Raw genomic sequence first — 26,383 nt, 5'->3', positions numbered from 1 at the left:
TGTGTGTGTGTGTGTGTGTGTGTGTGTGTGTGTGTGTGTGTGTGTGTTTGCATGTGTAGCTTCTATCCCTTCTGCCTTTCTGTCCAGACCACTGCTTCTCAAAATTGCAAAACGGGGAACCCCAGGGAGCCTTTTGGAGTTTCTAGAGAGTGTTTACGGCTAATTTCACAATAATTGTAATCGGCTTAAAGTTATCCCAAATTAGAGGATGTCTGTGGGTGACAGTTATGATTACGGGTTACTGTTTCCCAGTTACTGTGTACAAAGTTATGTCTGTCCAATTACATTCCAAGTTAACTAAATGTGGACCCCCTGGGATGACATTTAAGCTTAAATTGGGCTGTAGGGCCTCATGCGCATCTATTCAGTGGTCCATGACATAAATATAAAATAATTCAGATTCATGATAGGCTTTTTCTCTCAATTAATGTGTTCTTCTTTTATTTCTTTCTGCGTTTTGAATTGCAAGAGTTTTTCCCTCATCATCCATACACCTCAAGTGTGACTATTCTCCTCTTGTGTATTGCTGCACTGATATTGTGCTGTGTCACTTCACTTCACTTTTTTATTACCCTGATTCTGTCCGCCTTATGTGCTTTTCTTTTTCGTTCGCTTCAATACTTTCTCTTCCTCTGTGTCTTTCGTTCGTATTCTGATTTCGTCGCCTGCTTGCTCTGTTAGTGCTGTTTGTGGTGCGTTTGGTCTCAGCAGGCCAGGAAACAGGATGTGTGTGTGTTTGTGTGTGAGCAGAGCCTGATAAGTGTGTGTGTGTGTGTGTGTGTGTGGGGGGGGGGCATAAAAGCATTGCTTAGGACTGCTGATATCCTTGATTTGGTATTGTTTTAACATTATTAGTACTGTGTCAGTGTTACCACAGTGTTGGGACTGTACTACTCAGCTTCTAAGTAATCTCTTTCCCACATGTGCTGGTGTGCCGATGCTCGTCGTTGCGTTGCATTGCATCATAAAGCCCGGGAAAAAACTTTCCAACTATAACGAGCTCCTGAGCCAGTCCTAGTTCTGCATTAACTGCCAAATTGCAGCCCAGTAGGGCTTGGCTCACATTTCTGCTCTGCCTCTCTACTGAAGCATGCAGGCCCACAGACAACTGTGCTACTTCTAGCACAGCTGCTGCTGCTGTATTCTCCGTTAGCTATGCAATGCTTGAGCTATACTTTATTTAAGTTTGGGCCTTAACTTTGGATTTCTCAGGACTTCTTCTTACTGTTAATATAGTGTAAGTAAAGTTTGATTTTAATTGTGCTCATGCATCAAACGGTATACGTGGTTCTTTTCTAGTTCTCAAAGAAAAATATAGCTGAAATCTACGATATGGATGTCTGGGTGTCATTTACAAGGGAGGTGTGTCTGCGATGGAAAGGAAATTACTGTGGTTCTGAAACAGTGTCTATACAGTATATACTGTATATATGTGCGTGTGTGTGTGGTGTGACCAGAGTCTGTGTGTGTTTGTGTGATACTACTTTATCAATGTGTGAGTTTCAACTTCCTGGTAATGGCCATTCCTTTCCCCTGATGTATCCTGTAAAGAAATCTGAGTGGCTCATTGATTGCCTGAGAACTCCAGCGTTGCGATGCTACAGAACAGTAAATGATGTCTCTAAAATGCTGTGCTGTGGCAAAAGTGTTGCAGTGTTTGATGTCGATAGCAGTAATGTGATCTGGTCTCCTCTCAGTATTATTTGATTTCTCACTGTCTAATTAATCATCAATGTACTCACTGCAATCTGGCTAACCTGCACTCCCCCATTAATTAGTTTGCTCTCTCTTCATTTTTCCCTCTCTCTGTCTCCTCACCCCTCATATCCGGGCGTTTTCTGTTTTGATCCGCCTCCCGTTACCTATACCTGCTTCTTTTGATGTGCGCTTTTGATGTGCGGTGTGTGTGTGTATGCGTGGTCAGATGACAGCCGGCCGCTGCCACACACTTCTCTCCCCTGTGACGGAGGAGTCGGGGGAGGAGGGCACCAACAGCGAGGTCTCCTCTCCCCCTGCCTGCCGCTCCCCCTCCCCAGGGGCTAACGCTGACGCTCCTCTTAGCCAGGTACTGCAAACCCCCACCCTGGTTTCATCCACAGCCCTCCAGCATTACCTGACCTGCCCAGCGTCCATACTACCACCGTCTATTTTACACCAAAAAAGTTCCCAGTCATAAGAAACCTTAACCTTTGCAGCAACAAAATCTCCATCTTAATGAGTCGTCAACCAAATATTTAGTCTTAACATCTTCTGCTTGAAATGAGAAAACAATGTGCCACTAGGATGAGATTATGATATTGTTTTCCAATGCAGATGAACTTGTCTCAAAGAGGCTTTTGTGCCTAATGACATTGCTGGATGCAAGGGTTTTCATTACGTATTTAATATCAAGATACTGAATATTAATGCAGCAAGTGAGCCTGCGTTGGAATTATGATAATAGTGAACTTTTATCAGACTTTTTTGTTTTTGTTTCAATTAATATAAGATTTTAAGACTGAATATTGACTTGTTAAGATGGACATGCCAACTCATCCCATCACCACCACCACCCGATTCCCACCACCAAACAATGCCCCCCCCCATCACCACCACCATCAACACAGTGGATGTTTGAAACAGCTGGAGAGCTGGTTGTGATGTCCCTGCTTTCTCTTTTCTATCAACATTATGTTTGCAGATTTATTTTTTGCTAAAGAAACTTTGTTTGCCACATGCTTTTTTCGCTGAGATTAAATGAGTGAATGAAAAAGTTGTCATTTTCTCAATATAGCTAAATTAGCATAAAGTAGCTTTTTTTTGTGTAATCTATGACTTCTAATGATGCATCAGTGAAACAGAAGCTCTTTGTTGTTCTGAGAGAAACAGCAATTTACATCATTGTGTGACGTAAAGACAGTATGTTTGTCTTGTGACATGTCATGTGAGCCCAACTGTTGGAAGTGAACTAAAATCAATAAGGCAGTTGGAAAGTGATTGAAGGAAATTATCTTGGGAGAGATTTTAAACTAACCTGATCGGACTTCAGCCAGCCAGATCTTAAATTCTGATTTTCCTTATCCTACATAGAACTGTAACGGGTTGAAGACATTTTTACTCCACTCTCTATATTAGTTTATATCTATATGTTCTATACTGTACGTACAGCAGATGTGGGCATAGTTCCTCCAAATATGGCAATTCAAATTCCTTGTTGACAGTATGTTTGAGGACATAAGGCCATGTGAGAACCAACACACCCTCTTCAACCATCTGCTCTACATCGCTCTCACACACTAGTGAGGCCTACACTCACCGTGTTGTTGTGCCACAGGGTCGAGGTGCCTTAAGCCGAGCGCCCCTCCGGGAGCTGTACGACCCGTCTATGGAGACCAGCGCTGCTAACCTGGATGACCTGCAGAGATCCTGGGAAACACTCAAGAACGTGGTACATCATCAGCTACAATGAACTCAATGAATTAAGGAATATAAACCAAGAAAGTATGACGTGGGCAGTAAAAGATTTTGATCCAAGAAATCCTTCTTGCTTACTGTGAACTCAGAACAGTTCACAGTTGAAATTTTAGTATTTGGGACATTTTTGGACAGTTATGACAAAATCAGGGATCAGTGTATCTTTAGCAAGAGTACTCTATTGCCAAAATTTGAACTGAAACTCAAACTGATAAAATTGAAATCATAATATTCCTCCTCTACCACACATCATAAGATAAATGATGGTACAGTGGAGTTCTTGTTCTCCAGTTACCATCTTGATTTTTGCCATCATTCATTTCTTTCCTCCACTTTACTCTGACCACAGATCAGCGAGAAGCAGAAGAGTCTGTACGAGGCTCTGGAGCGGCAGCAACACTATCAGGAGTCCCTCCAGTCCATTTCCACTAAGATGGAGTCCATCGAGGGATCGCTTAATGAGGGCCTGGAGCCCAACAAGAGCCCCGAGAGCCAGATGGCTGCACACCAGGTAAGAGAGAGGGGGGACGGAGAGGTCTGGAGATATGTTGTGTTTGTGTGTGTCATAGAGAAAGAGAGAGGAGGAGTCAATATTGACAACATTGAAAGTAATAGTACATGTTCAGACAGACAGAAGACATCTCTTTTGCCTTTATTTGACAGAGGACAGTGTAGAGGAGAGTAGAATGTAGTTCCTACGGTCATAATTGTACCTGGGACATTGCTGTTATAGGGCATGGGCTGTCCCCACTTGGCTACAATGCACTTTTCTTTTTATCTCCATCTGTCCAGGCTGTGATGGATGAGATCCTGATGTTGCAAGATGAGATTGGTGAGTTGCAGACGTGTTTCTCTGAGGAGCTGGCAGACAGCGACAGCGATGGGGAGGCTGGTGACCAACTGGCTCTCCAGTCTACTCTCACTGTGCTGGGAGAGAGGATGGCCACCATTAGAATGAAGGCTTCTGGGAAACGGCAGCTGCTGGAGGTGAGGCGCTTAAAGATATGATATTCATTTACATCTCCCAAATTTGCATACTTTCATTCTTATTTACACTGAACTTAACTATAGTGTCACAATTGTTTCACCTGTGGAATCTAAACATTTCTGTCTGTCTCCATTACAGGAAAAACTAAGTGAACAGCTGGAAGAGCAGCGACAGGAACAGGCGCTGCAGCGTTACCACAGCGAGGCCGAGGAGCTCGACCATTGGTTGCTCAGCACTCGAGCCACTTTAAGCTCTGCCCTTCAGGCCCAAAATGAGGACTTGGACATGGAGGAGCAGCTCATCGACTGTCAGGTGAGAATGACATTTCTGCTTTCATCAAAGGTTGACTGAGCACTGAAAGATATTGAGCTCGGTTTGCTTAGATTCCCAAGGACAACAATGCTGCCCACGGTAGATGGTGTGATGGGTCCTGATACGTGCAGATTTTATTTTAAAGTTGTCCTCAACTGACACAGTCAAGAAAAACCTACCACTGCCTGAGGCACGGTATGAAAGTCTGTATGCCACTGTTTTATCAAGCGGGAGTTATCAAAGGCCAAAGTGAAGTATCAGGCTGCTTCACGGTGCCAGAAATAATGACTATCCATGGATTCATTCCCTTGGTATTACATTACTGTTACTATTTTAGTCACGCATACACTGTTCACTTCATACTCAAAAACAAGAATAACTTTACAGAACCTGCACTGAATACGGGGAAGTTTCCAGACAGTTCTGTCACTGACAATATTTTGTGTGTGTGTACCTTGACAGTTTTTTGTGGGAGCATATAACTTTAACATTTTAAAAGCAAAACTAATTCAATCAGATGCTTAAACATTCATCCTATGATGTACTGTAATTGACCTCTCAGTAGTACTAATGTTAGTTCTGTTACTCAGGCAAAGGAAATCAGTGTTTAAGGTGTGTGTGTGTGTGTGGGGGAGCAGCTGGGAGACAGTAAGCCGATTATAGCTCACATATGGCCCCCGTGGAGCTCAGGTCTAAAGGTCCGGTCCATGCGGATACTCATCTCCAGGGGGTAAAAACTGTCAAGAAGAAAAGAGCAAGAAGTGAGAAAAGATGTGAGGTTATAGAGATGAAGTGAGGGGAAGAAATTGAAGTGGACCAACTCAGGCAGGAAGGGAGCAGAAAAGAATATAATGTATATTGAAGGCTTTGTTTACAAATAAATTGTGTTTAAAATGTTTTATCAGATGAATCAGGGTTCTGCATTAGGATAGTATTATTTTTTCGGTATTTTTGCACCTCAGTTTTGTGTGGCTCATTTAACTTTGCAGTAAACTCTTCACTGAACAACCACCGTCTGTTCATTTTAACGCTTACACACTACAAGAAAACCACCACACAGTAAGCAGCTCAGAAACCACTTAAGCGTAGCCTCTCACGGGTCAGAGGCTTAATCAAATACTTGCCGAGTCTAAACTTTCTGCACACATTGTATCTCACTAGAATATGTAAAGAACTCCTTTTGTCTTTTAACTGTGTTAATCGCAGCAAAACATTACAAGTTTTGCAACTGCTATTTGATCCTGGGCCAAACGAGAGGAATTTGGGTTAGAATGCCACAAAGAGGCTTTTTTGTGTTAAAGTGTAGAGAGAACGGAGGTTCCCCACTTTCCCAGTGAATCACACATTGACAGCACCGGATAGAAGGAAAAGAGTTACATGACGTCACTCTGTGTTGTTGGGAAAAATTCTCTGGGGAGAATTACCTCTCCATCTCTGTCAAGGGCCCTTGTATCCTTGTGTGAAAGATGGGGATTAAGGTTGTAACTCCCCTTCTTCCATACAAATGTTCCTCTTTTCACACAACCTGGACGTGAAAAGGGAGAGTCTGTTTTTCTGTTGTTTCCCTTGTTAGGAAATGTAAATGGTATATCTTGAAAAGGATTTGGCGGGCAACAGTTTGAAAAATAATTGATGTGATAATAACTGTATCTTATAAGGTCTGGGAGAAGGAGAGGCAGAAACAACAAGCGAGCTGAAGGATGCTACATGTATACAGTGCATGTTATGAAAAGATAATAGGGTGATTCACTATGTTTAGTGGAAGCCACTAAACTACCAGAATTAATGTGTAATTTTACCTTTTTTGGGCATCTACAAATACAATAAAGAAAAACATCACTCTTCGGTTTTACCTCTCGTCTGGTGATGAGCGGCCACAAGTAAACGTTGCTTCATTTCATTGGGTCACAAACCAAAAATGTTGAGATTGATAATTATGTTTTTCCACATGAATGACTCTTTTAAAGAGTGAGGCTGATTAGATGGTTACTTAACGTTTTAGGTAGAAGTGAGTTTATCATAAACTGTGTCTCGTCTTTCCAGAATATGCTGTTTGAGATCGAGCAGAAGGTGTCGTATCTGTCAGAGCTGTCCGTCCACAGCGAGAGCTTACTGCTGGAGGGTCGGGCCGAGACGAAAGGAGAGGCGGAGCAACTCACCTTCAAACTGCACTCCCTCAAAGACAGCCTGATGGAGCTGCAGCAGATGCTGCAGGACAAACAAGTTGGCATACAGGTGAGGTCAGGGGTCACTTGTGGTCTATGGACCTCTCCTCTTCCACACCTTCAGTTCCCTTCCTCTCCACGTTACCACACTTTTTTCAATTTCCCAGCTTTTCCTTCCTCCCTGCCTCTGTGTGACTTTTGTTGTGCTGTGTTGCATTATGTGACACTGTGTAACAGTATCAATGGAAGTATTGTGCAAATACTAAAGGTCGTGTCATGCTCCTTCATAAAAGTCCACTGTTTCCCACTATGGAACAACAAGAGCCTGTGTGTCTCACAATGGGCCTCAAACAACAGACAAAAGGATGCTACCTCATCACATGCTAACACTACATGTACTGCAGCAGGTGTGGTTCTGATGACACAACATTTTGGCTTTGGCCCCTTTGGGGGAAAAAGCAACAACTACATTTTCTGTGTATGGTAAAAATCACTGAATTTCCACTGAAAATAATTTTTCCCTTGTTGCTGACCTCCCTTAATGTGCTCTTTTAGTAAATAATGATATCCATTCATTCACAGAATTACTCGACAACACAGAGGATCTACAATAGCTCATTTATCTGAGTCTATTTGAAAAATAGGCTGCAATCTTTGTTCCCTTTTCTGTTCTTTACAAACTCACAAACATTATCACCTCTTCCTCAGAAAGAAAATCATTTTTTCCCGTCCTTTTCTCTCCTGTTAATGTTTTTGAGCATTTGACAAGTGTTGACGTCCTTCTGTCTTTCTCCCAGGGTTCACTGCAGGAGCAGGAGGACAGTGAGCCGGACTCGTCTCTGTCCCAGAGTCCTAATGTCCAGGATTGGCTTTCCCAGGCCAGAACCACACGCACCCAGCAGTACCACGACAACCTTCTTCGACAGAGGGTAAGAAGATGAACTTTTGTATAGTTGTATATCTAACGGGCCTGAGCTGATTCCATCTTGATTGCCTGGAGTGCCAAACGGCTGTCATGTTTGGTGCTAATCAATTTAATTAGTGCTATCGGGCAGAACAAGTCTCTTCTTGATAGCTAATTGAAACCATTTCAGAAAGGAAGTGTCTCTTCTAGATAAATCTGATATAACTCTGATTCTTAATGGCCTAAATGCTGTATGTTGACCTCCAAGGAGCTGCAGGAGCAAGTAGCTGAACAGAAGAGGCTGCTCCAGTCTGTAGCCAGCGTTGGAGAGGAGTTACTCCAACAGACCACACCCAATGGAGACAGGTACTTTCCCTCCACTCTTCTCACACTTACTTTGTTATGCCTTACACAGGGGGAACAAACATTACTCTGTCACACATTAATGAGGAGCTTCTGTGATTTTAGTTCGATGTATTTGTTTATTTTTTATGTTTATTTGAATAAGCAGGGTAAACATTTAATTACATTGGAACTTGCTGGTGAAACACCACTCCGGGGACCAATCTCTTACCACGACTCACCCCTTTACCTCCCACAGCGAGGTGTCCATCCCAGGAGGAGTGTTGCTGGAGCCTGAGACCGTGTCTCCTTTGGACCAGATGAGACAGCGCTGGGAATACTTGAATAAAGATCAGAGCACAAAGCTGCAGCTCTCCCTCAACTCCATGGAACAGGATCAGCTTAGCCCGGTACACAAGGCATACATCACGGAGTGTGATGTTTTTAATAAATACTGTTAAGTCGACCCATGTTTTGAGTTGTCTGAAACTCATTATTTAAGGCCGATTGCATTCTGTAGGTAATTTCAGCTTGCTTGCCAGTCTGACCTTCATATGTCTCTTGTGTCTCATTTGTCCCTCTTGTAAGCAGGTCCTCCACCGGTCCCGTTTGTCCAGCCCCAGTGTGGTGTTCAGAGGCATGTCTGCCAGCCACGACTCTCGCTCTCTCAAAGCTTTGTTTGAGGCCTGCAGTCAGACTCTGGAAAGAATCGGCAATGAGGTGAAGCACAGATTTTCCTTATTTGAATCTCTCATTACTTATTGTTTCCTAGTGGGAATGGTTTCTGTGACTAACAAAAACATTCTCACTGACAGCTTTTAATGTACTGAGTGAATATTCTTTGTTCTTCCTCACAGACGGGGGATGGGGACAGCAAACTGGCAGCGTCTTTAGGAGGGACAGCAGTCCAGCAGGACCTGTACGCTGCAGTTTCAGCAGCTTCCTCCTGGTTGGACGCTGCTGAGAATCAGCTGCTCTCTGGTCCTGTGCTGCTGTCTGAAGATACAGAGACACAACTTTCCAATCAAGAGGTACTATTGACACTTGTGTTGTTGTTATAGACACAAAAGGAGGAAATAAACAGACAACACAATTATAACTCTACTGGATGGAATATATTTGCCATGTTACTGACCTTTGCTCTTCTGTTCAGGGTCTGAATAAACAGCTGAAGGCGATGACCGGGGAGGTAAACCAGTGCAGAGACCTTCTGGGTGGAGGAGCCGGCCGGGTGTGTGGAGGAGAGGAGCAAGCCCTGATGGAGGACACACTGGAGGGCCTGCAGGAGAGGATGGGGCTGCTAGACTCCACCCTGGAGCAACACTGTGATGCTATGAGGGACAGGCTACAGGAATACTCAACCTTCCAGGTACAATGGCAACTCTGTCAATCCACCAGTCTGAGTTTGATTAAACTTGTAAACGTAAAAAGCGTTCTTTTGTGAACAGGGAAGTTGCCTCGCTTAGTGAGAACATTGTTTCTGTTGTACTTGACAGAATGAACTGAGGATGCTGTTCACTGCTCTGGGTGAAAATAAACACCTGCTGCTACAGAAGATGGCTGGAACTGTGGACAGACCTGCGTCCAAACAGATAGAGGTATGATACCGACCAAGGGCAGATACACAAATAATACAAAATATAGAAATCCCACATATCCAGTGAATTGGCAGTAGCTTCATTAAATGTGTTGCATCTTTTGTAGACATTATCAGAGGTAGAGGAGAGTCTGAGAGAGTTTGAGCAGAGAGTGACAGAGCTGAAGACAAGAGCAGAGGGACTCCAATCTGACCAAATCTCCAACCAGGAACTTCTCAAACTACAGGTAATATCAAATTCCCTATGGAGCTCATTTCTTCTTTCTCTTCCACTGTGCCCCGATGGTGATAACATGTTGATGGTTTCGTGTAGGATGCATACGAGGAGCTGGTTCTGATGGTGGGTTCCAGACGTAGCAGCCTGAACCACGGCTTGTCTCTCAAGGCTCAGTATGAAGCTGCACTTCATGACCTCACAGACCTGGTGGACACCGCCCAGGACAAGATGGCTGCCGATCAGAAGATGACAGTGGCTTCTGTCATAGAGGTCCAGATGTTACTGGAAAAACACAAAGTAAGGAGGGTGGTCAAAAGGGGGTCGCAGTATATTTGTTGTTCACCTAGAGACTTAGTTCTTTCTTTTCTAACATTGTCTTTCAAACATGTTTTCCTTAAATACAGGAGTTTTTCCAGGGTCTGGAGTGCCATATGATCCTCACGCAGGCGCTCTACAGTAAAGTGTCCAGTCTGGTGGCGCAGAGGGAAAGCCAGGCCCTGGAGGAGACAATGGCCTTAGCCCACAGTGTGCTCAAACAGGCCCACAGGAGGGGAGTGGAGCTGGAGGGCATACTGGAGGTGGGAATGAGTGACAACAAATAGGAACAGTACAAAGTTAAATAAAACGTGTAGAATGAATTAACTTAGCCACTCTCTTCTGTCTCCTCTCTTTAACAGTCATGGAGCAGGCTTGTGGAAGACTACCAGGCTGTGTGTAGACAGCTGGAGGCTGTGGAATGTAGCATCCCTACTGTAGGCCTGGTCGAGGAGACGGAGGAAAGACTAGTTGAAAGGATCGGCCTCTTCCAGGTTAGTACGTTAAACAGGCTGGACACGCATAGATGCCCGAATACATGCATCCTTATAATGCATGACACTGTCAAGATGTCATCTGACCTACCCTGAAAGCTGTAGTCAAGCATGCTTGGTATAATATTAATTATCCCTCTGTCCTCTAGCGTCTGAAGGCCAGCCTGACGAAGCATCAGTCCCAGCTGTACCAGGTCATGGAGGAGGGCAAGAGGCTTCTTCTGTCTGTTGGCTGCTCAGACTTGGAGAACCAGCTAACCCAGCTGGGAGATCACTGGCTCTCCTCCACTACCAAGGTCAACAAGGAGCTGCACCGCCTTGATTCCACGCTTAAACACTGGAGCAGGTCTGTGTCTAACAATAGTCTGAGTTTGTTTTGTCTGACAGCGTGCCAAGAATCAAATCAGTATTGTAGCTATGTGAGTCACCGATCCTGTTTGTGATACCCTGAGGCTCAATACAGAAAGAAATATTCCTTTCAGAAGCTGTCGAAACTAAAATATCACATTTTGTCCTGTGTGTCACCTTCAGGTACCAGAGTGAGTCAGCAGAGTTGAGCCACTGGTTGCATTCGGCTCTGGACCAGCTGGAGTTCTGGACGACCCAGTCAGTGACAGTGCCTCAGGAGCTAGAGACCGTCAGAGACCACCTATATGCCTTCCTGGTTAGTTTGAGCAGCAACAATGTACCGCACACTTAAAATAATATAGTCTCTGTTATTCATGAACGCATGGTTAGATTACAACTGAACTCACGGTCATTTTTGCTTCTGACAGGAATTTTCCAAAGAGGTGGATGCTAAGTCGTCTCTGCGTTCGTCTGTGCTGAGTACAGGCAACCAGCTTCTGCGACTGAAAAGAGTAGATACAGCTGGTCTCAGGACGGCATTGGGCCACATTGACACTCAGTGGGCTGAGCTGTTGACTCGTATTCCTGTAGTACAAGAGAAGCTACACCAGGTCTGAGAACAGCAGCCGTTCAACTTTAATGTTTGTCAATTGTTGCACAATTTTTCTTCCCAAGAGGTTTTTGCCCTAGCTGGTGCTGTATACATTGTAACCCCTCTGCTGTCCTCCCTTAGTTGCAGATGGAGAAGCTGGCTTCCCGGCACGCCATCACAGAGCTGATGAGCTGGATCTCTCTTTTGGAAAACCTCATACAGGAGGACCAGAACAAAATCATGGGAGCTGTAGGCTCAGAGTTGGTCCAGGACTTCTTACAGAAGTATAAGGTAGAAAACTGTTTTTTTGTTTTTTTTCTGATAACAACCAAAGAGTTCAGTAGTATCAGTATATGTTGTGTCTTTTCTCTTATTCCCTCTTCCTCATCACAGTCACATCGTGTCTCATTTATATTTCACAGGGTTTCCGCATAGATCTGACCTGTAAGCAGTTGACTGTGGACTTTGTAAACCAGTCAGTGCTGCAGATCAGCAGTCAAGATGTGGAGGGAAAGCGCAGTGACAAAACAGACTTTGCTGAGAAGCTGGGAGCTATGAACAGACGATGGCAGATACTACAGGGGCTCATTGCTGAAAAGGTAATGTTTCAGTTACAGTGTCACAGACCTGACCTTTCTTCTTATATTTGTAGTTTGCAGTTTCTGAGTTCTAAAATTGTTCTGAATTCCGTCTATATTTTAGATTCAGCTTTTGGAAGGACTTTTGGAAGGTTGGTTGGAGCATGAAAATGGAGTTCAGGCCTTGAATACCTGGCTCACACTACAGGAGGATAAACTGAAGAAGAGACACAGGATAGAGGATGTAGCATCTGTGCAGAATGCACTTAAAGACTGTCAGGTACACATGCATACACCGATGATATGGATGCAACACACAGTTTGAGTTTTATTTTTTAGGAAGTAAAAACAAAGGATTTGTTTGCTGCAGGAGTTGGAGGAATTAGTGAAGGAAAAAGAGAAGGATCTACAGAAAGCTGAGGAACGAGGAAATGCTCTCATCCAGGATGAGACAGGAGCCGCTTGCTCTGTTGTCAAAGAGACCCTTAAAGGACTGAACCAATCCTGGGCTCATTTGGACCACATGGTGAGCTTCTTGGAACCCTTACCCTCATGATTGTTGCCTAGATCTCCCCATTGTACTTTTAAGATGCTTAAAAGTACACGTTTTGTCTCCCACCTTTCCTATCAGATAAGCCAGATGAAGGTGAGCCTGCGGTCCATGCTGGAGCAGTGGACGCTGTACCGGCGAGCTTCAGAGGAGATTAATGGTTACCTGATGGAGGGGAGGTACTCTGTGTCCAGGCTGCGTCTTCTAAACGGGTCTCTAGAGGCAGTACAGCAACAGGTGGAGAGTCTGGAGGTGAGGAGTGCAGATGTGTGCAGAGTGGCACACCACTGAAAAGACTTTGCGTCTGTTATTAGTACATAAAGTCATGCTCGAGATAGTTTACTGCAACAACTATTGCAGGTCAGTGTGAACGGAAACATCTGCTCAGTGTCCCAAAAGACAATTGGCAGTGATGTCTCTTTTTGAGATAATAAATAGAATGTGTTAAGCAAATTCTTTACAAGCTTTGAAGATGAAATTTACCTTTCGTGGGCCTCTGTGTTTTTAAGAACCTGCAGTACGAGATGGATAAACAGGAAAGCAGCCTGAAGAAGTTTGGCTCTGTAACACACCAGCTACTGACAGAGTGCCACCCCTCTGTGGCTGAAACACTCAACACAGCCCTCCAGGACGTCAACATTAGGTAGGGGTAACAAAAGTGACTTCAAATCAAATTGCAGCAACTTCTGAGCTGAGGTCAATATGTAGCAATGTGTTTCTCCTCCTCTGTTACAGGTGGAACAGTCTACTAGAGCAGATCTCAGAACAGCTGAGGAGCAGTAAAGCCCTGCTGGGGCTGTGGCAGCACTACAGGTCATCGTGTGGCCAGTGTGTGACAGCGGTTCAGAAACAGGAAGAACGAGCTGATCGCCTGCTGAAGAGCGCCACCGACAGGGAGATCACAGAGGAGGAGAGCAGCGCCTGGATAATGGACTGTGATGTGAGTAGAGATGGGACAGTGTAACACAGTCCACTATATGATTACGTGAAACAAATTCTGTCAGCAGTTGAAGCTTACCCCCAGCCTCCTTTCTGATATGTTGTGAATAAGCTCCAAAGCGGCTTGTCAGCTCACTATGAGGATTCACAAAGCCTCTAACCCCGCTGCAGAATACCAAATTGCACCCTGCTCTATTGTCTGCTTGAATGTAGATTCACAGCACAATATAACAAAAGCCCTTTGAAAAGGAGACCGCAAAGGGAAAGACAGGCCCCTGATTTACACTACAGGGGTCCCACAGTGTCACGCTGGGCTTGTAGGGCCATGCTGGGCAATGTCTGGAGAAAGACTGTCCTAATACTGTATGCAGACCGTTATTTTGACAGAGGATCACTGATTCAAACTTATAGTAGACAATTAGTGGTTGAGAACTCTTAACTGTTGTTTGTACATGAGCTGTCCTTTCTGGAAAGGCTTTTTACAAGAAAGCCTTTCACCAAACCTTCAGCAAAAGGATCACATGGCCCTCTTTGGGACTGGAACCTTTTAAAAACCCACTGGATAAACACCTAAATATGAAAACATGCATCGGCTTCTCTTGAATTCTGACATTTTAGATATGTCAAGAGTTCCTTTATTAAGTATTTCATTGCTTTTGCATTGAAAATACAGTCCTGTCGACCCTGTGCCATTTGTGTACATGTAAATAAATACCATGACTTTCTCCAACTTCTCGAAGCATTTAGTCATTCTGTTCCTAACCTGCCTCTCTCTCTGATGACATTACTGTTGCAGGCGTGCCTTGGTGACCAAGCCTCAGTGCAGCAGTCCCTCAAGCAGCTGCAGGCTTTAGGGGAGCAGCTGAGGAGCCAAGTTGACGCCTCCTCCTCTGCAGCCCTCCAGTCTGACCACATGTCACTCACACAGCGTCTAGCAACACTGGAGCACGCCCTTCACAGGCAGCAGGAAGTACTGCAGGTAGGAAAGCAGGGATTGTTGGGCATAGGAAGAATGACATACACATCACTGTTTTCCATGTAAAACCTCAATATATGAATATGTTAAGCCATCACTTCTGTATTCTCACTGTTTCTGTCTGACTGCAGTCTGGATCTCAGGCCTGTGAGGGTTTCAGAGAGCAGTTGGACACACTGGTCCGTGAGGCTGAGGAAGCTGAGGAGGTGCTGAAGGAGTCTGACCCAGTCGGCTCACCAGAGCTCATTGTGGTCCAGACTCAGATGGAAAAACTGAAGGTATAAAAAACGTTGCTGTATTATCTGTGTTGAAACATCTGCTGCATTTTCACCAAAAAGTCTGCTTAAATTGATCATGTAATACAAAAGTAACTTTACTTTGACTGACAATGTTTGTTCCTTAGACTGTCTTACTGAAGATAATAATGTATTCCCAGGTTTACCTGTTGAAGCTGAGCAGTCTATCTCCAGACCTGGAGCGTGTTAACGAGTCGGTGTACAGACTGCCCGTCAGTGACAGAGATGTTAAACGGCTGCAAAGTCTCAACAGAGCATGGGCCGCTCACTCCGCTCACCTCACTGAGAGGTTCAGGTACCTAAAACCTTGAGATTTCCCATGTTTAAATGAAAATAATAAATAGCATTAGTTATGTTTGTTGTTGTTGAATCGTTAAATAATTAAACTTTCACCTTGTGTGAACAACGTGTGAACTATGGAGCTTTTTCCTATCAGTATTCAAGAGAGTATTCCTGTAATGTGATAGCATGACTTGTTGATTTCACTTTAGATTTTGTAATGCTCTCCCTCCCTCCTTGCAGTGGCTATTTGAGTGGAAGGTTTTAAAGGAAAGCATTACGATGAAAGCCATGAGTCATGGTCTCAAATTGAAAGACCATGCTCTTGAATAAAGAAAGTAAAAAGTAAACCTTCTTATATACAGTCTATGCTTTTTACTTTGAAATTCAATGTTTGGACTAATTCTCTTTCTCGATTGTATATCTTTACATACAATGTCATACCTTAAAAGAGTGTAATTTGTCACCAAAAAAACCCTTTTTCTTCTGTTAATATTGTTTATGTTCCAAACGACTTTCCTCTGTCCATCTCCAGTAAACTGCAGGCAGTGTTGCTCCAACAGAAGAGTTTCCTCCAGAAGTGTGAGCTGTGGATGGAGTTCCTGTCTCAGACTGAACACAAGCTGGCCTCTGACATTTCAGGAAACTACCTGAATCTGCTGGAGCAGCAGAGAGACCACGAGGTCAGAGAAGCATTGAATTTACATGTGCATCTAATACTGTCTTTGTAGGTAGTGTAAGTGTGTATTATGTACTGTTGCTATATATATATATGTGTGTGTGTGTGTGTGTGTTCTTGCAGTTGTTCCAGGCAGAGATGTTTAGCAGGCAACAGATTCTCTACTCCATCATCAATGATGGCCATCATATGTTGGACCAGGGACAAGTGAATGACAGGTAAAGAGACACACAATCCTCTCTATATATATATATATATATATATACATACATATATATACATATATATATATATATATATATACATATATATATATATATATATGAAAATGTCCTATCTCATATAAATGTATCCAGTGATGAGGAGCATACACACTCTCGCTCTTGTCCCCCTAACAGAGACGATTTCAGTGTGAAGCTGGCCTTGTTGAGCAATCAGTGGCAAGGTGTAGTGAGACGGGCCCAGCAACGAAGGGGCATTATTGATAGTCTGGTCCGGCAGTGGCAGAACTACCGGGAGATGGCAGAGAAGCTGCTACAATGGCTTCAAGAAGTGACTTGTGATCCAGATGAACATCAGCCGGGAGAACCAGTCGCCTTGCAGCAGGCCAGAAACCTATTAGATCAGATTCAGGTCAGTCCTTCACTTATCACCTTAATCAAACTTTTAATCTTCTCTGAAGTGAATTTTTCTGAAATATTTATGCCCTATAATCTCTGCAAGTCACAAATCCAATGGATTCAGTCACTGACATCCCACTTCGCCCAAACTAATTATTTTCCCTTAAAGCTCATTTTAAAAGTTTTCATTATTTATGAGGTAACTGGAAGATGTATCCTATTTAAAAAATACTTCTTAACACTAAATTGTCCGAAGCAACTCTAAACATCTCACTGACAAACCCTCACCTCTTCTCCGACCTTTAGACTCCCTTAGTTAACCTGTACCCTCTCTGCCCATTGTCCCTGTCTCTGCTCCTCCAGCTGAGGGAGCGAGTGCTGCAGAGGCGGCAGGGGGGCTACATCCTGACGGTGGAGGCCGGCCGGAGCCTGCTGCTGTCGGCCGATGACAGGGCCGAGTCCACCCTGCAGACGGAGCTGATGGACATTCAGGAGAGGTGGAGGCACGCCCACCACCGCCTGGACCAGCAGAGGAGGGAGCTGCACGGCTTGCTCAAGGTAAGACAAAAACTGATGTTTTCATACTTTTTCTCTTGGTCTTTTGCTCTCTTGGTCTTTTCTTGTCTAAGCTACAGTAAAACATATGACACCGTAACATAAAGACTGTCTTTCTTATTTATTCGTACCCTCATTCTTTCCACTTTCTGTTCTATGCTTCGGTTCCTAGACTCATCGGCACACAACGTTAAAAAAGTGTATTTATTTTTCATTATACATGCAGTAGATTGTAACAATGGCAGTTTTTTAGGGGGAAGAGAGTACTGATCAGTGCTGTATTATGGGACATGCTGTACTGTTGAAGGTTTGTGAAGCCTCATTGGAGCACAGTCTGTGTTGAAGGCTGGCTAGAAGCTGTGTCTCTACCGTGCTGCAGTGAGAAGGGTGCCGAAGGGCATCTGAGCCCTTAATGAGCCTGCTCCGTTGTACATGCAGGACACTGAAACCAAGTTATCACATGAATTATGCAACGCTGCATCTTAACTCCTGAAAAGAAGTGAAGGACAAAGACGGAGCTCACTCACTTCTGTCTTCAGATAAATTGCATCTGCGCACTTGCTGAAGCAGTACAAAATGGCTTAACATGGCACAAAAATAATTCAATGTCAGGCCAGGGCACGCACACACACACATGTAGAGTGCAGACACTGCGCAGTGAGCTGTAATGATTTGAACTCTGCGGGGTAGATTTTGCAGACTGTGTTTTAAACGGGACTGAGTGACGCACTATAAAAGATGCATCTGGGAATTTGGCTTTTTTGTTTACCATATTCTTCTACGAATAGCAGCTACTGAAGGTATTTTTGTCCGACCCTGGCTCTTCTTTGACCATGAATCTTGCTTCGGGTATGCCACTTTGCTGCAGTATGTCTTACCAAATATTACCCTGTTTTATCCTGAATGGGACCGTTATTCAGACTCTAAAAATAGCTTTAATCCGCACCCTTTGGAGCAGAACCTGTCATTCGTTAATTCTCTTCTTTGGCTCTTGGATTTTTGCTGTATCACTGTTTTCATGGGGTTGCTTAGGAGGTTCAGGGCTCAGTGAGCTGTAAACGGCATGATTGTTGATGTGGCCTGAATTAAACCTTGCGTTAATGTGTGTGTGTGCGTGTGTGTGTGCGTGTCAGTTTATTATGTATTCTGCAGCTGCAGGAAGAATTCAAAACAACTTTCCCAAGAACGAGAAGCCCTGCAATCTGTGCGTGTGTGTTTTCTGCTCCTATTCTTACTGTGTGTGTTTGTGTGTGTGTATAGAACTGGGAGCGATGTGAGAAGGGCATTAATGCGTCACTGGAGAAGCTGAGGGCCTTCAAGAGGAAGCTGTCTGGGCCACTGCCTGACCACCATGAGGAGCTGCACTTAGAGCAAATCAGATGCAAGGTGAGAAGAATCTAATACACACATATTTAAATTGTGTTTTCTTCCTGGTTTATGTTTTGCATCTGTGCAAAATACACGGGAAAACTCTCTCTCGCTCTCTCTCTCTCTCTCTCTCTCTCTCTCTCTCTCTCTCTGTCTTTCACACATTCACAGACGTGTCCTCCCTTTACCCTTTAATCTGGCTATGGGGACAAACAGATAAACAGACAGACCAGAAGCAAACATTTTATTTTAATTATTATGTCTCCAATGATGCCAGGATTCTGCTGGAATGAGCAAACGTGGACGCTTATTGTTCCCACAGCAGTCCTTTAATTTTTGTGTGAAAATTCTCATTATAATAATTTGCAGTTTGTTGTTAACCACTGTACAGTGTATGCAGTCATGTTTCATGCATGACATGTCCTGAGCTCCTCAGGGAGGAGGAGGAGGAGGAGGAGGAGGAGGGCTCTGAGAACAGCTGCACATAGTCAGCATCAGCTGAGGGAAAAGAGGGGGGGTGGGGAGAGATAGAGAGAGAGAAGGACAGAGAGGGTGCGTGCGCATGAGAGTGAGAGAGCATCCCTGCTTGCAGTGGGGGGTATATTTCTGTATGTGTGTGTGCTTCCTTTTGTGCGTATTGCGTAATGGAGACGTTCTCCAGGTCGACAAATGATTACACCGCCGCAAAACCGTCACAATGACGGACGAGGAGGCGATACGAGGTTTGATGCGTCTGTTACCTTATCTGGCCTTTAACCTTGGATGGAGCTGTTTTGTATTAATATGTGAATGTAACATGTTACTCTTATTTATTTCAGAAAAGCATTGCATTGTATTTAGAAGAAATTGTGTATTTTTTTTGCTGTGATATTTACTGTCAGTTTACTCTTTTGCTTCTCATCACTATTTATGAGGGTGCAGCAGCTGCAGTTGAGCTTCAGTCGTTCTGTTCTGTGGGTTTTCTTGCTTTAGACTTTGGCTTGTTGGTTAGCAGGCTAGTCTGAGTGTATCTTCACATTTTAAGGATTATGGGTCACCTCTCTGTTTGTGTAAATCATTTCTTTTCATGTCATATGGTTGCAGGAGTTGGAGAGCAGTGTGGCGGGCTGGACCGATGACCTCACTTCCTTGTTCCTGCTGAGGGACTCCTTGGAGGGCGTGGTCAGTGCAGATGACATCACAGTCCTACAGGAACGCCTCCAGCTGCTACAGCGCCAGTGGGGGGAGGTCTGCCACCAGGTAGATTCACACAGTACACATGACCATGATTTAAAAAAAACATTCTTGGGTGTTTTGAAAGGCTGATGTTGTTTTATTTTAGAGCTTTCTCTGTGTAATCTCAGACTAATTTGTGTTACAACCTGCCGTGTCTTCTTGACTTTGTGGATTCAACTTGTGCCTTTAGCAACAGTGCTGTCAGCTGTGGTACATTTGTCAGAGTAAGAGTTCAGCGGTGGCTAACTTACTGTTTATTGTGAGCTGTGTGTTACTGTGAAGTGGAGATTGAGAAGTTTGGAATAATTACCAGGACTGGGCATATTCTCGTTGATGCTTCTCTCACATCCTCCCTTCCCCACTGTCCCCTCAGCTTTCCCTGCGCAGGCAGCAGGTGAGCGAGAAGCTGAACGAGTGGGCAGTGTTCAATGAGAAAAACAAGGAGCTGTGTGAGTGGCTCACACAGATGGAGAGCAAGGTCTCTCAGAATGGAGACATCAGCATTGAAGAGATGATCGAAAAGCTCCGCAAGGTGATTTAACGCAACAAAGCAACATACCTAAAATGTGTAAATGAACGAAACACTACACTTCTATTCACGAAGACGTTCACTCGGTACAACCGTAGTGTTGAGTCCAGATTGTTTTAACAATTCCAGATCTTGGCCGCTGTTCTGCACAGATGGATTTATTTACTTTGTTTATTTATTTACCTCCTTGATGTCTCTCTACCAGGACTACCAGGAAGAGATCAGTGTATCTCTGGAGAACAAGCAGCAGCTGCAGATTATGGGCGCACGCCTGGCCAGGTCCAGCCAAGACAGCAAGGCGGCCGAGATCCAACACAAACTCAGCAAAGTCAGCGAGCGCTGGCAACACCTGCTGGACCTCATCGCTGCCAGGTGGGTAATGTGAAGGTTGGAGAGGAAACTCCAAAAAGACTTATGAGAAATTAAGTCAAATATTCTTTTGTATTGTCTTAAGTGCTTCAGAAATATGGTTCACACTACTCATGGTCTTTAATAGCATGATTCATAGTTAATGTCAGTTGGATGGACGCAATTCATATTTAAAAAATGTTTTTTAAAAAGTGTGTAATAGAACAACTGTAGACAAGTTCATGTACACACTATCACGTGTGGCTGTAGTTTGTGGTCTGATAAATGAAAAAGATGTATACAGAGTCGTCACAGTATAATTATTTGGACGAAAAGAGAAAGGTAATTACTCTTCACACTCCTGGTCCTCTGCTGCATCACTCCTCCCAGTGGAGAAGAGGTTTTTTTTAATCAGTGAAGGACTGCCTTGACCTCGGTTTGTGACACATGGTGGAAGAATTCATTTTCCCACAATGCTGCTGAGTTGAACTCAGTTGAACTCAGGAAATCACAATGCTGCTGATTTCCTGAGTTCCTTGCTGGAGTCAGTGGGGTTTCCACTTAGTGAAGCTGCAAACTAAGCAGAGAGAGGTCACATTCCTCAACTCAACTCTTTACTTTTGTCTTTATGTACCTTTTTTGGCACTTTGGACGCCTCCGCTTACCAGACTCTTACCACCCCAGCTGCCCCCCCTCCCAGCAGTCTTCCGGCTGTTATCCTCCGGGACTGTAGTGGATGAAGGAATAAAGGGGAGCACAGTGTCTGACCTCATGCAGACAGCTGTGCTCTCTTTGTCTCTTATAGAAGTCTTTTACTTAAAAACAACAGGACAGACAGTTTGTAGCTGTCTCAGAGTACAGAATACTTTACAATGTCGTGTTTTCTTTAGACTTTTTTTCTTGTGGATCAATTTATTGATATCTTCTGGAGGTTTTATGTTATGAAGAAACAAGGATCTATTATTCTCCAGCGGATATGGTTTACAGGAAACCTTTTCTTCTTGAGGTTTGCTCACATGCATGGAGCCTCCAGCCTTTGCTTCTGTTCATCCCATTTGTGTGTATTCGGTGTATGACACTCAGACACAGGCCAGCTCTGTGGCACATGCCTCTGACTGTAAGTCTGTTTTTAGAAACAGCAGCACTTGTCACTCTCAGGCACCCACACACACACACACACGACTGTTGGGTTTTTCTTTTTTTAACCTTGGGAGAGCAACAGTTGAGTAGTCACAGTTGTGCCAGCCCACCACTACCTGCTTGCCCTCCCCTTCTGCACAGAGTTTAGAGTAAGTTCCATGTGGAGCACACAGACAAAAGAGAAGAGTGTTTGGATCAACACCGTTACGCTTCCTGACATCAACGTTGTCTTTGGGAGTTCCGCGCCCCCCCATGGTTTTGGATTTAGGGACGGATAATATGGCAGGATGCCCGAGTGAGGATCTGCCGGATTGTGACTGCGATGTCAACAGGCAGGACAAACTTGAGAATTTATGTTGAAACTGTTTTTTTGAGGCTGCATTGCACACGACAAGAGTCTTGAAAGAGCTCCATGTGCTTTCCTCATGCAAAGCTTATTTTTCTCATTCTCTTAAAATAGAGTATGTTTTATGTTATTATCCAACTCCTGCTATCTTTTCGAGCATTATTTATGAAGAGTGCTGCAGCATCCAGATAGGAATGTTTTCAGTATGTTTCTGCTCCGCATAGAGCTACGTGTTCTTTCTGCAATGTTTATTATATTTAATTTGTTTTAGCCTCATGATTTAGTGGAGATCTGGTTTAACTAGTATATTCTTAAATGTTGTTTAAACAAGTCTGGGTTTCTGGCATAGAGTGGAGGTTACTACACAGGACAGATAGTTCAGACAATAGCAGGAGTGTTACTCTCATTGTTACTGAGGGTGTAGAATCATTGTTTGATTGACATCCAAATAAACCTGACCCAGTCAAGCTGAGCAACCGTATACAATAAGTTAAAACAAATGCTGCTTACACTTTCATTATTTGCAGCTTGTATTTGACCAAGGACCAGTGTGTGCAGTAGATGATGTGTGATGCTATGCAATATATCATCCTATAATGTAAACAGTCAAATGACTGTCTCCTACAGCATATTGTGGGATGCCTCAAAACAGCTTTAGGAATGTTGTGAATGTGGTGTGCAGCTGATACCATGCAGCACATCATGGCACGTCACATTAGAGCTGCAGTGATAGAAGAGTAGACCTGCTGAATGTGTCTATTGTTACCAGAGTATGGTCTTTGGTTTGTTTATGTAACATTAAATGGGCAACGCCTTCACTCTTATCAACAACTACATAATAAATGGTTCCCACTTGTTATGCAGGGTCAAGTAAGGATTCATCACTTCCAACTTAATTATCTGTGCCGATCAGAAATACTCGTACAAAAATTGCTTTCTATGAGACACCATTTTTCTTTTTTCAGTCTTAGTTCAAATTCACAACCAGATCCAAATATGTGTTCAGTAAGTTTCTTTGGGGAATATTTTTCCTGTTCTATATTATTTTTGGTTACATATTAACAACTCTACAAAAATAAAACAGAAATAATTACAACTTCTAAGAAATAAAAGCGTTTTATTTGATACTTTTATGCATTTTAAAAACCTGTCCATACCGTTAAAACCAATATTTCTTCTGATATTCCTTTATTTGATGCTGCAATCAGTGATTTTCCAGTTATATATTTACAGCATGTTTTAAGGTTTGTTGTTGAGCAAGTTGTACAAAGATCTGTCAAGGAAGTCGTCCCTTATTACATGACATGCCTCAGTGCTTACAGTTGTACCATCTATTGAAGCTGACTCGCTCTCTGAATCCGTTTGTCTACCAGGGTGAAGAAGTTGAGGGAGACCCTCGTGGCGGTGCAGCAGTTAGATAAAAACATGAGCAGCCTGCGTTCATGGCTGGCTCACATCGAGACAGAGCTGTCGAGGCCCATCGTCTACGACAACTGTGACGACCAGGAGATTCAGAGGAAACTCAACCAGCAGCAGGCAAGTGGCACCACACACTAAGCAGAAGAGTTTATTGATGTCCTAAAAAAGCCTTGAAGGAATGAGATATTAACCAGCACATTCTCTGTTTAAGAGTTACAAAATGTTTGATTAAGGAAATGACATCATGTCTTGCACGCATACTACAAGACATATGCACACTCTGATGTGCAAGCACCTTCACAGACACAAACAAGCACACGTGTACTTTGTGAGTATCTACTTTTCTGAAAAAAAAGTAAATAACAGCAGGACATTGTGACTCAAACTGCGTTGGTGGAAAATAAGTGGCACTGAATCACAGGAGGAAATTACAGCGTGACTCATGCGTACATCTCTGGCTGTTTGTTTAAAGCTTTAATTCTGAGAGCCCACTGACCTCTTTGCTCTCCAGAGCTGCAGAGTTAGCAAACACAGACATTTACTGTACTAAAAGCAGGCTGACTGTGTTCATTTTGTACACTATTGCTGAACTAATTTATGGCATAAAAGACGCATGTGGAGCAAAACCAAGAAGTAGGGTCAGGAAGCATCACGCAACATTTAACAGCATTTAGAGAAATGCTGAAAGCTACATATACAGCCTTTAAGTACTGCAACAATGTAAGTCATTGTTCTGACTGACTTGCAGGAGCTGCAGAGGGACATAGAGAAACACAGCACCGGAGTGGCGTCAGTGTTGAACCTGTGTGAAGTGCTACTCCACGACTGTGACGCCTGCTCCACAGAGACGGAGTGTGACTCCATCCAGCAGGCCACCAGAGGGCTGGACAGACGCTGGAGGAACATCTGTGCCATGTCCATGGAGAGGAGGCTCAAGTCAGTGCCTCTTTGATAAATTCAGCTTTTATATATCTGCATTCATATGCATGCACTGGGGACATCTTTTGTGTGGTTTAAGAGTTTTCAAATGAGTTGAGATGTTTATGTATAACTATGTTGTGAATGGGCAATTCAGTATTTTAGATGTATGAGAATATATGAAAATGCACTTGATACCAACCAGATCCCACTGCCTTCTATAGTATACTATGATCTTGTTGATTACACTACTACTAGTCATACAATCATGTGTTTGTATTTAAGAAATTTGACGTGACATTACTCTGCAATTTTATCCGTGCAGGATTGAGGAAACGTGGAGGTTGTGGCAGAGGTTTCTGGATGATTACTCCAGATTTGAAGATTGGCTGAAGACCTCAGAAAGAACAGCAGCCCTGCCTAACTCCTCTGGAGTTCTGTACACTGTCGCTAAAGAAGAGCTCAAAAAGTTTGAGGTTTGTGACAGTTGCACAGTGTTTGCATGTATGTAAGCTAAAATTGGTAGCTTGTTTCAAATGTTGTGTTGTTGCTTTTTTTACACGTGCATGCTTTGATATTTTTTAAGTTAAATGTCAGACATTTACATTTCTCCATGTGAGCAATAGGTCATAGAAAAAAAGAGAGAAGAGTGTCATGTTGCTCAAACTCGTCTGCTCAGCTGCTGCAGTCTGTCTCTGAGCACGTGCACATTCCTGCTGCCACCATTTGGATCTGCACTGTTTGTGCCTAATTGGAATCATTTTAGTTACAGATTGATACATATTTCAGGATTTTGAGCTTCAAAATGTAATGACCTCTTATTAATTATTGTAACGTTTTTTGTTTGTTTATATATTATATTTGTTTATGTTTGTTTTTTTGTATTTTCCTTCTCACTGCAAAACAGAAAACATGTTTACAGATTTCGAGGCCATCTGTAGTCCTTGTTTGTTGTTTGTATTCTTTGTGCATGCACATAAAAAAGTTTTGAGAAAAATTGCATGTGTGTTTCCAAATACGTGTGTCCTATTTAGAGCTTTAATTTGTGTGTTTGGATATGTGTGTGTGTCTTTTTGTTGTTGCAGGCCTTCCAGCGTCAGGTGCAGGAGTGCCTGACCCAGCTGGAGCTCATCAACAAACAGTACCGTCGCCTGGCCCGGGAGAACCGCACTGACTCGTCCTGCCAACTCAGGGAAATGGTACACGATGGGAACAGGCGATGGGATAACCTGCAGAGGAGGGTGGCCGCCATCCTGCGCAGACTCAAGGTAACGTTTGTTTTACATTGTTGGCTCAATGACGGATGTTTGCAAGAGTTAGTTATGCAACTTTGGTTCTAATATAACAGCTCCCCATTAGCTCTGACGAACTCTTCTATTATTCCATCTGACCACATGCTGCATCAATGAACGATGTCCAAATCCAAAAATATCCTCGTACTTGACGCCACTCACTTACTTTCTGTACTCACTGAATTTCTTACATTTTGTCAATGATCACGTTGAGTTAAAAAGATAAAGAGAAGCAATGAAGTATATTTGTTTGTTTGTCTCTCTGTGTTTATTCAGCACTTCATCAGCCAGAGGGAGGAGTTTGAGACGGCACGAGACATTATCCTGGTGTGGCTGACCGAGATGGACCTCCAGCTGACCAACATAGAGCACTTCTCTGAGTGTGACGTACAGGCCAAGATAAAACAGCTCAGGGTAAGACGGAAGTATTGCTTGTTAGATAACACAACAAGCCAACATGATACATAACACAACGGCTGCAAGTATTTATCATAGTTTAAAATAAAGACTCCACCAACCAGTACAATAGAAAGTACAATAAACAGGGTATTTATTAATGTATGTTTTGTTTTTAAATTTTAGATTGGCTAAATTGTGATGGGAACTTTC

The 26,383-nt window shown here is 43.4% G+C and overlaps 1 protein-coding gene across 8 annotated transcripts in view; it reads left to right on the top strand.

Annotated features, from left to right (window-relative positions):
- syne1a (spectrin repeat containing, nuclear envelope 1a) overlaps positions 1-26,383 on the top strand; it is a 122,884-nt gene that overhangs the window by 88,047 nt on the left and 8,454 nt on the right. For 7 of the 8 annotated variants that reach the window (XM_031875462.1, XM_031875459.1, XM_031875461.1 and 4 more), the window contains 43 exons: positions 1,925-2,065; positions 3,314-3,427; positions 3,803-3,964; positions 4,246-4,440; positions 4,580-4,753; positions 6,797-6,988; positions 7,716-7,847; positions 8,091-8,188; positions 8,424-8,574; positions 8,756-8,884; positions 9,022-9,195; positions 9,318-9,533; positions 9,661-9,762; positions 9,869-9,988; positions 10,075-10,275; positions 10,383-10,556; positions 10,656-10,787; positions 10,937-11,133; positions 11,319-11,451; positions 11,564-11,746; positions 11,869-12,018; positions 12,150-12,326; positions 12,430-12,585; positions 12,676-12,831; positions 12,937-13,107; positions 13,365-13,498; positions 13,591-13,795; positions 14,591-14,773; positions 14,902-15,048; positions 15,207-15,361; positions 15,881-16,028; positions 16,148-16,242; positions 16,423-16,657; positions 17,008-17,202; positions 18,460-18,585; positions 19,651-19,806; positions 20,156-20,314; positions 20,517-20,683; positions 23,519-23,681; positions 24,313-24,500; positions 24,808-24,958; positions 25,568-25,750; positions 26,051-26,188. In XM_031875462.1, the coding sequence (XP_031731322.1) occupies positions 1,925-2,065; positions 3,314-3,427; positions 3,803-3,964; positions 4,246-4,440; positions 4,580-4,753; positions 6,797-6,988; positions 7,716-7,847; positions 8,091-8,188; positions 8,424-8,574; positions 8,756-8,884; positions 9,022-9,195; positions 9,318-9,533; positions 9,661-9,762; positions 9,869-9,988; positions 10,075-10,275; positions 10,383-10,556; positions 10,656-10,787; positions 10,937-11,133; positions 11,319-11,451; positions 11,564-11,746; positions 11,869-12,018; positions 12,150-12,326; positions 12,430-12,585; positions 12,676-12,831; positions 12,937-13,107; positions 13,365-13,498; positions 13,591-13,795; positions 14,591-14,773; positions 14,902-15,048; positions 15,207-15,361; positions 15,881-16,028; positions 16,148-16,242; positions 16,423-16,657; positions 17,008-17,202; positions 18,460-18,585; positions 19,651-19,806; positions 20,156-20,314; positions 20,517-20,683; positions 23,519-23,681; positions 24,313-24,500; positions 24,808-24,958; positions 25,568-25,750; positions 26,051-26,188 (6,858 nt within the window). The remainder of the gene's footprint in view (positions 1-1,924; positions 2,066-3,313; positions 3,428-3,802; positions 3,965-4,245; positions 4,441-4,579; positions 4,754-6,796; positions 6,989-7,715; positions 7,848-8,090; positions 8,189-8,423; positions 8,575-8,755; positions 8,885-9,021; positions 9,196-9,317; positions 9,534-9,660; positions 9,763-9,868; positions 9,989-10,074; positions 10,276-10,382; positions 10,557-10,655; positions 10,788-10,936; positions 11,134-11,318; positions 11,452-11,563; positions 11,747-11,868; positions 12,019-12,149; positions 12,327-12,429; positions 12,586-12,675; positions 12,832-12,936; positions 13,108-13,364; positions 13,499-13,590; positions 13,796-14,590; positions 14,774-14,901; positions 15,049-15,206; positions 15,362-15,880; positions 16,029-16,147; positions 16,243-16,422; positions 16,658-17,007; positions 17,203-18,459; positions 18,586-19,650; positions 19,807-20,155; positions 20,315-20,516; positions 20,684-23,518; positions 23,682-24,312; positions 24,501-24,807; positions 24,959-25,567; positions 25,751-26,050; positions 26,189-26,383) is intronic. The other variant, XM_031875463.1, reaches the window with a different exon arrangement.

Source organism: Anarrhichthys ocellatus, unplaced genomic scaffold (assembly GCF_004355925.1).
Source record: "Anarrhichthys ocellatus isolate YVR2014 unplaced genomic scaffold, GSC_Weel_1.0 scaffold91, whole genome shotgun sequence".
NCBI lineage: Eukaryota > Metazoa > Chordata > Actinopteri > Perciformes > Anarhichadidae > Anarrhichthys > Anarrhichthys ocellatus.
Note: the sequence above shows the minus strand (reverse complement) of the source record. Positions and strands in the feature narration are given on the sequence as shown.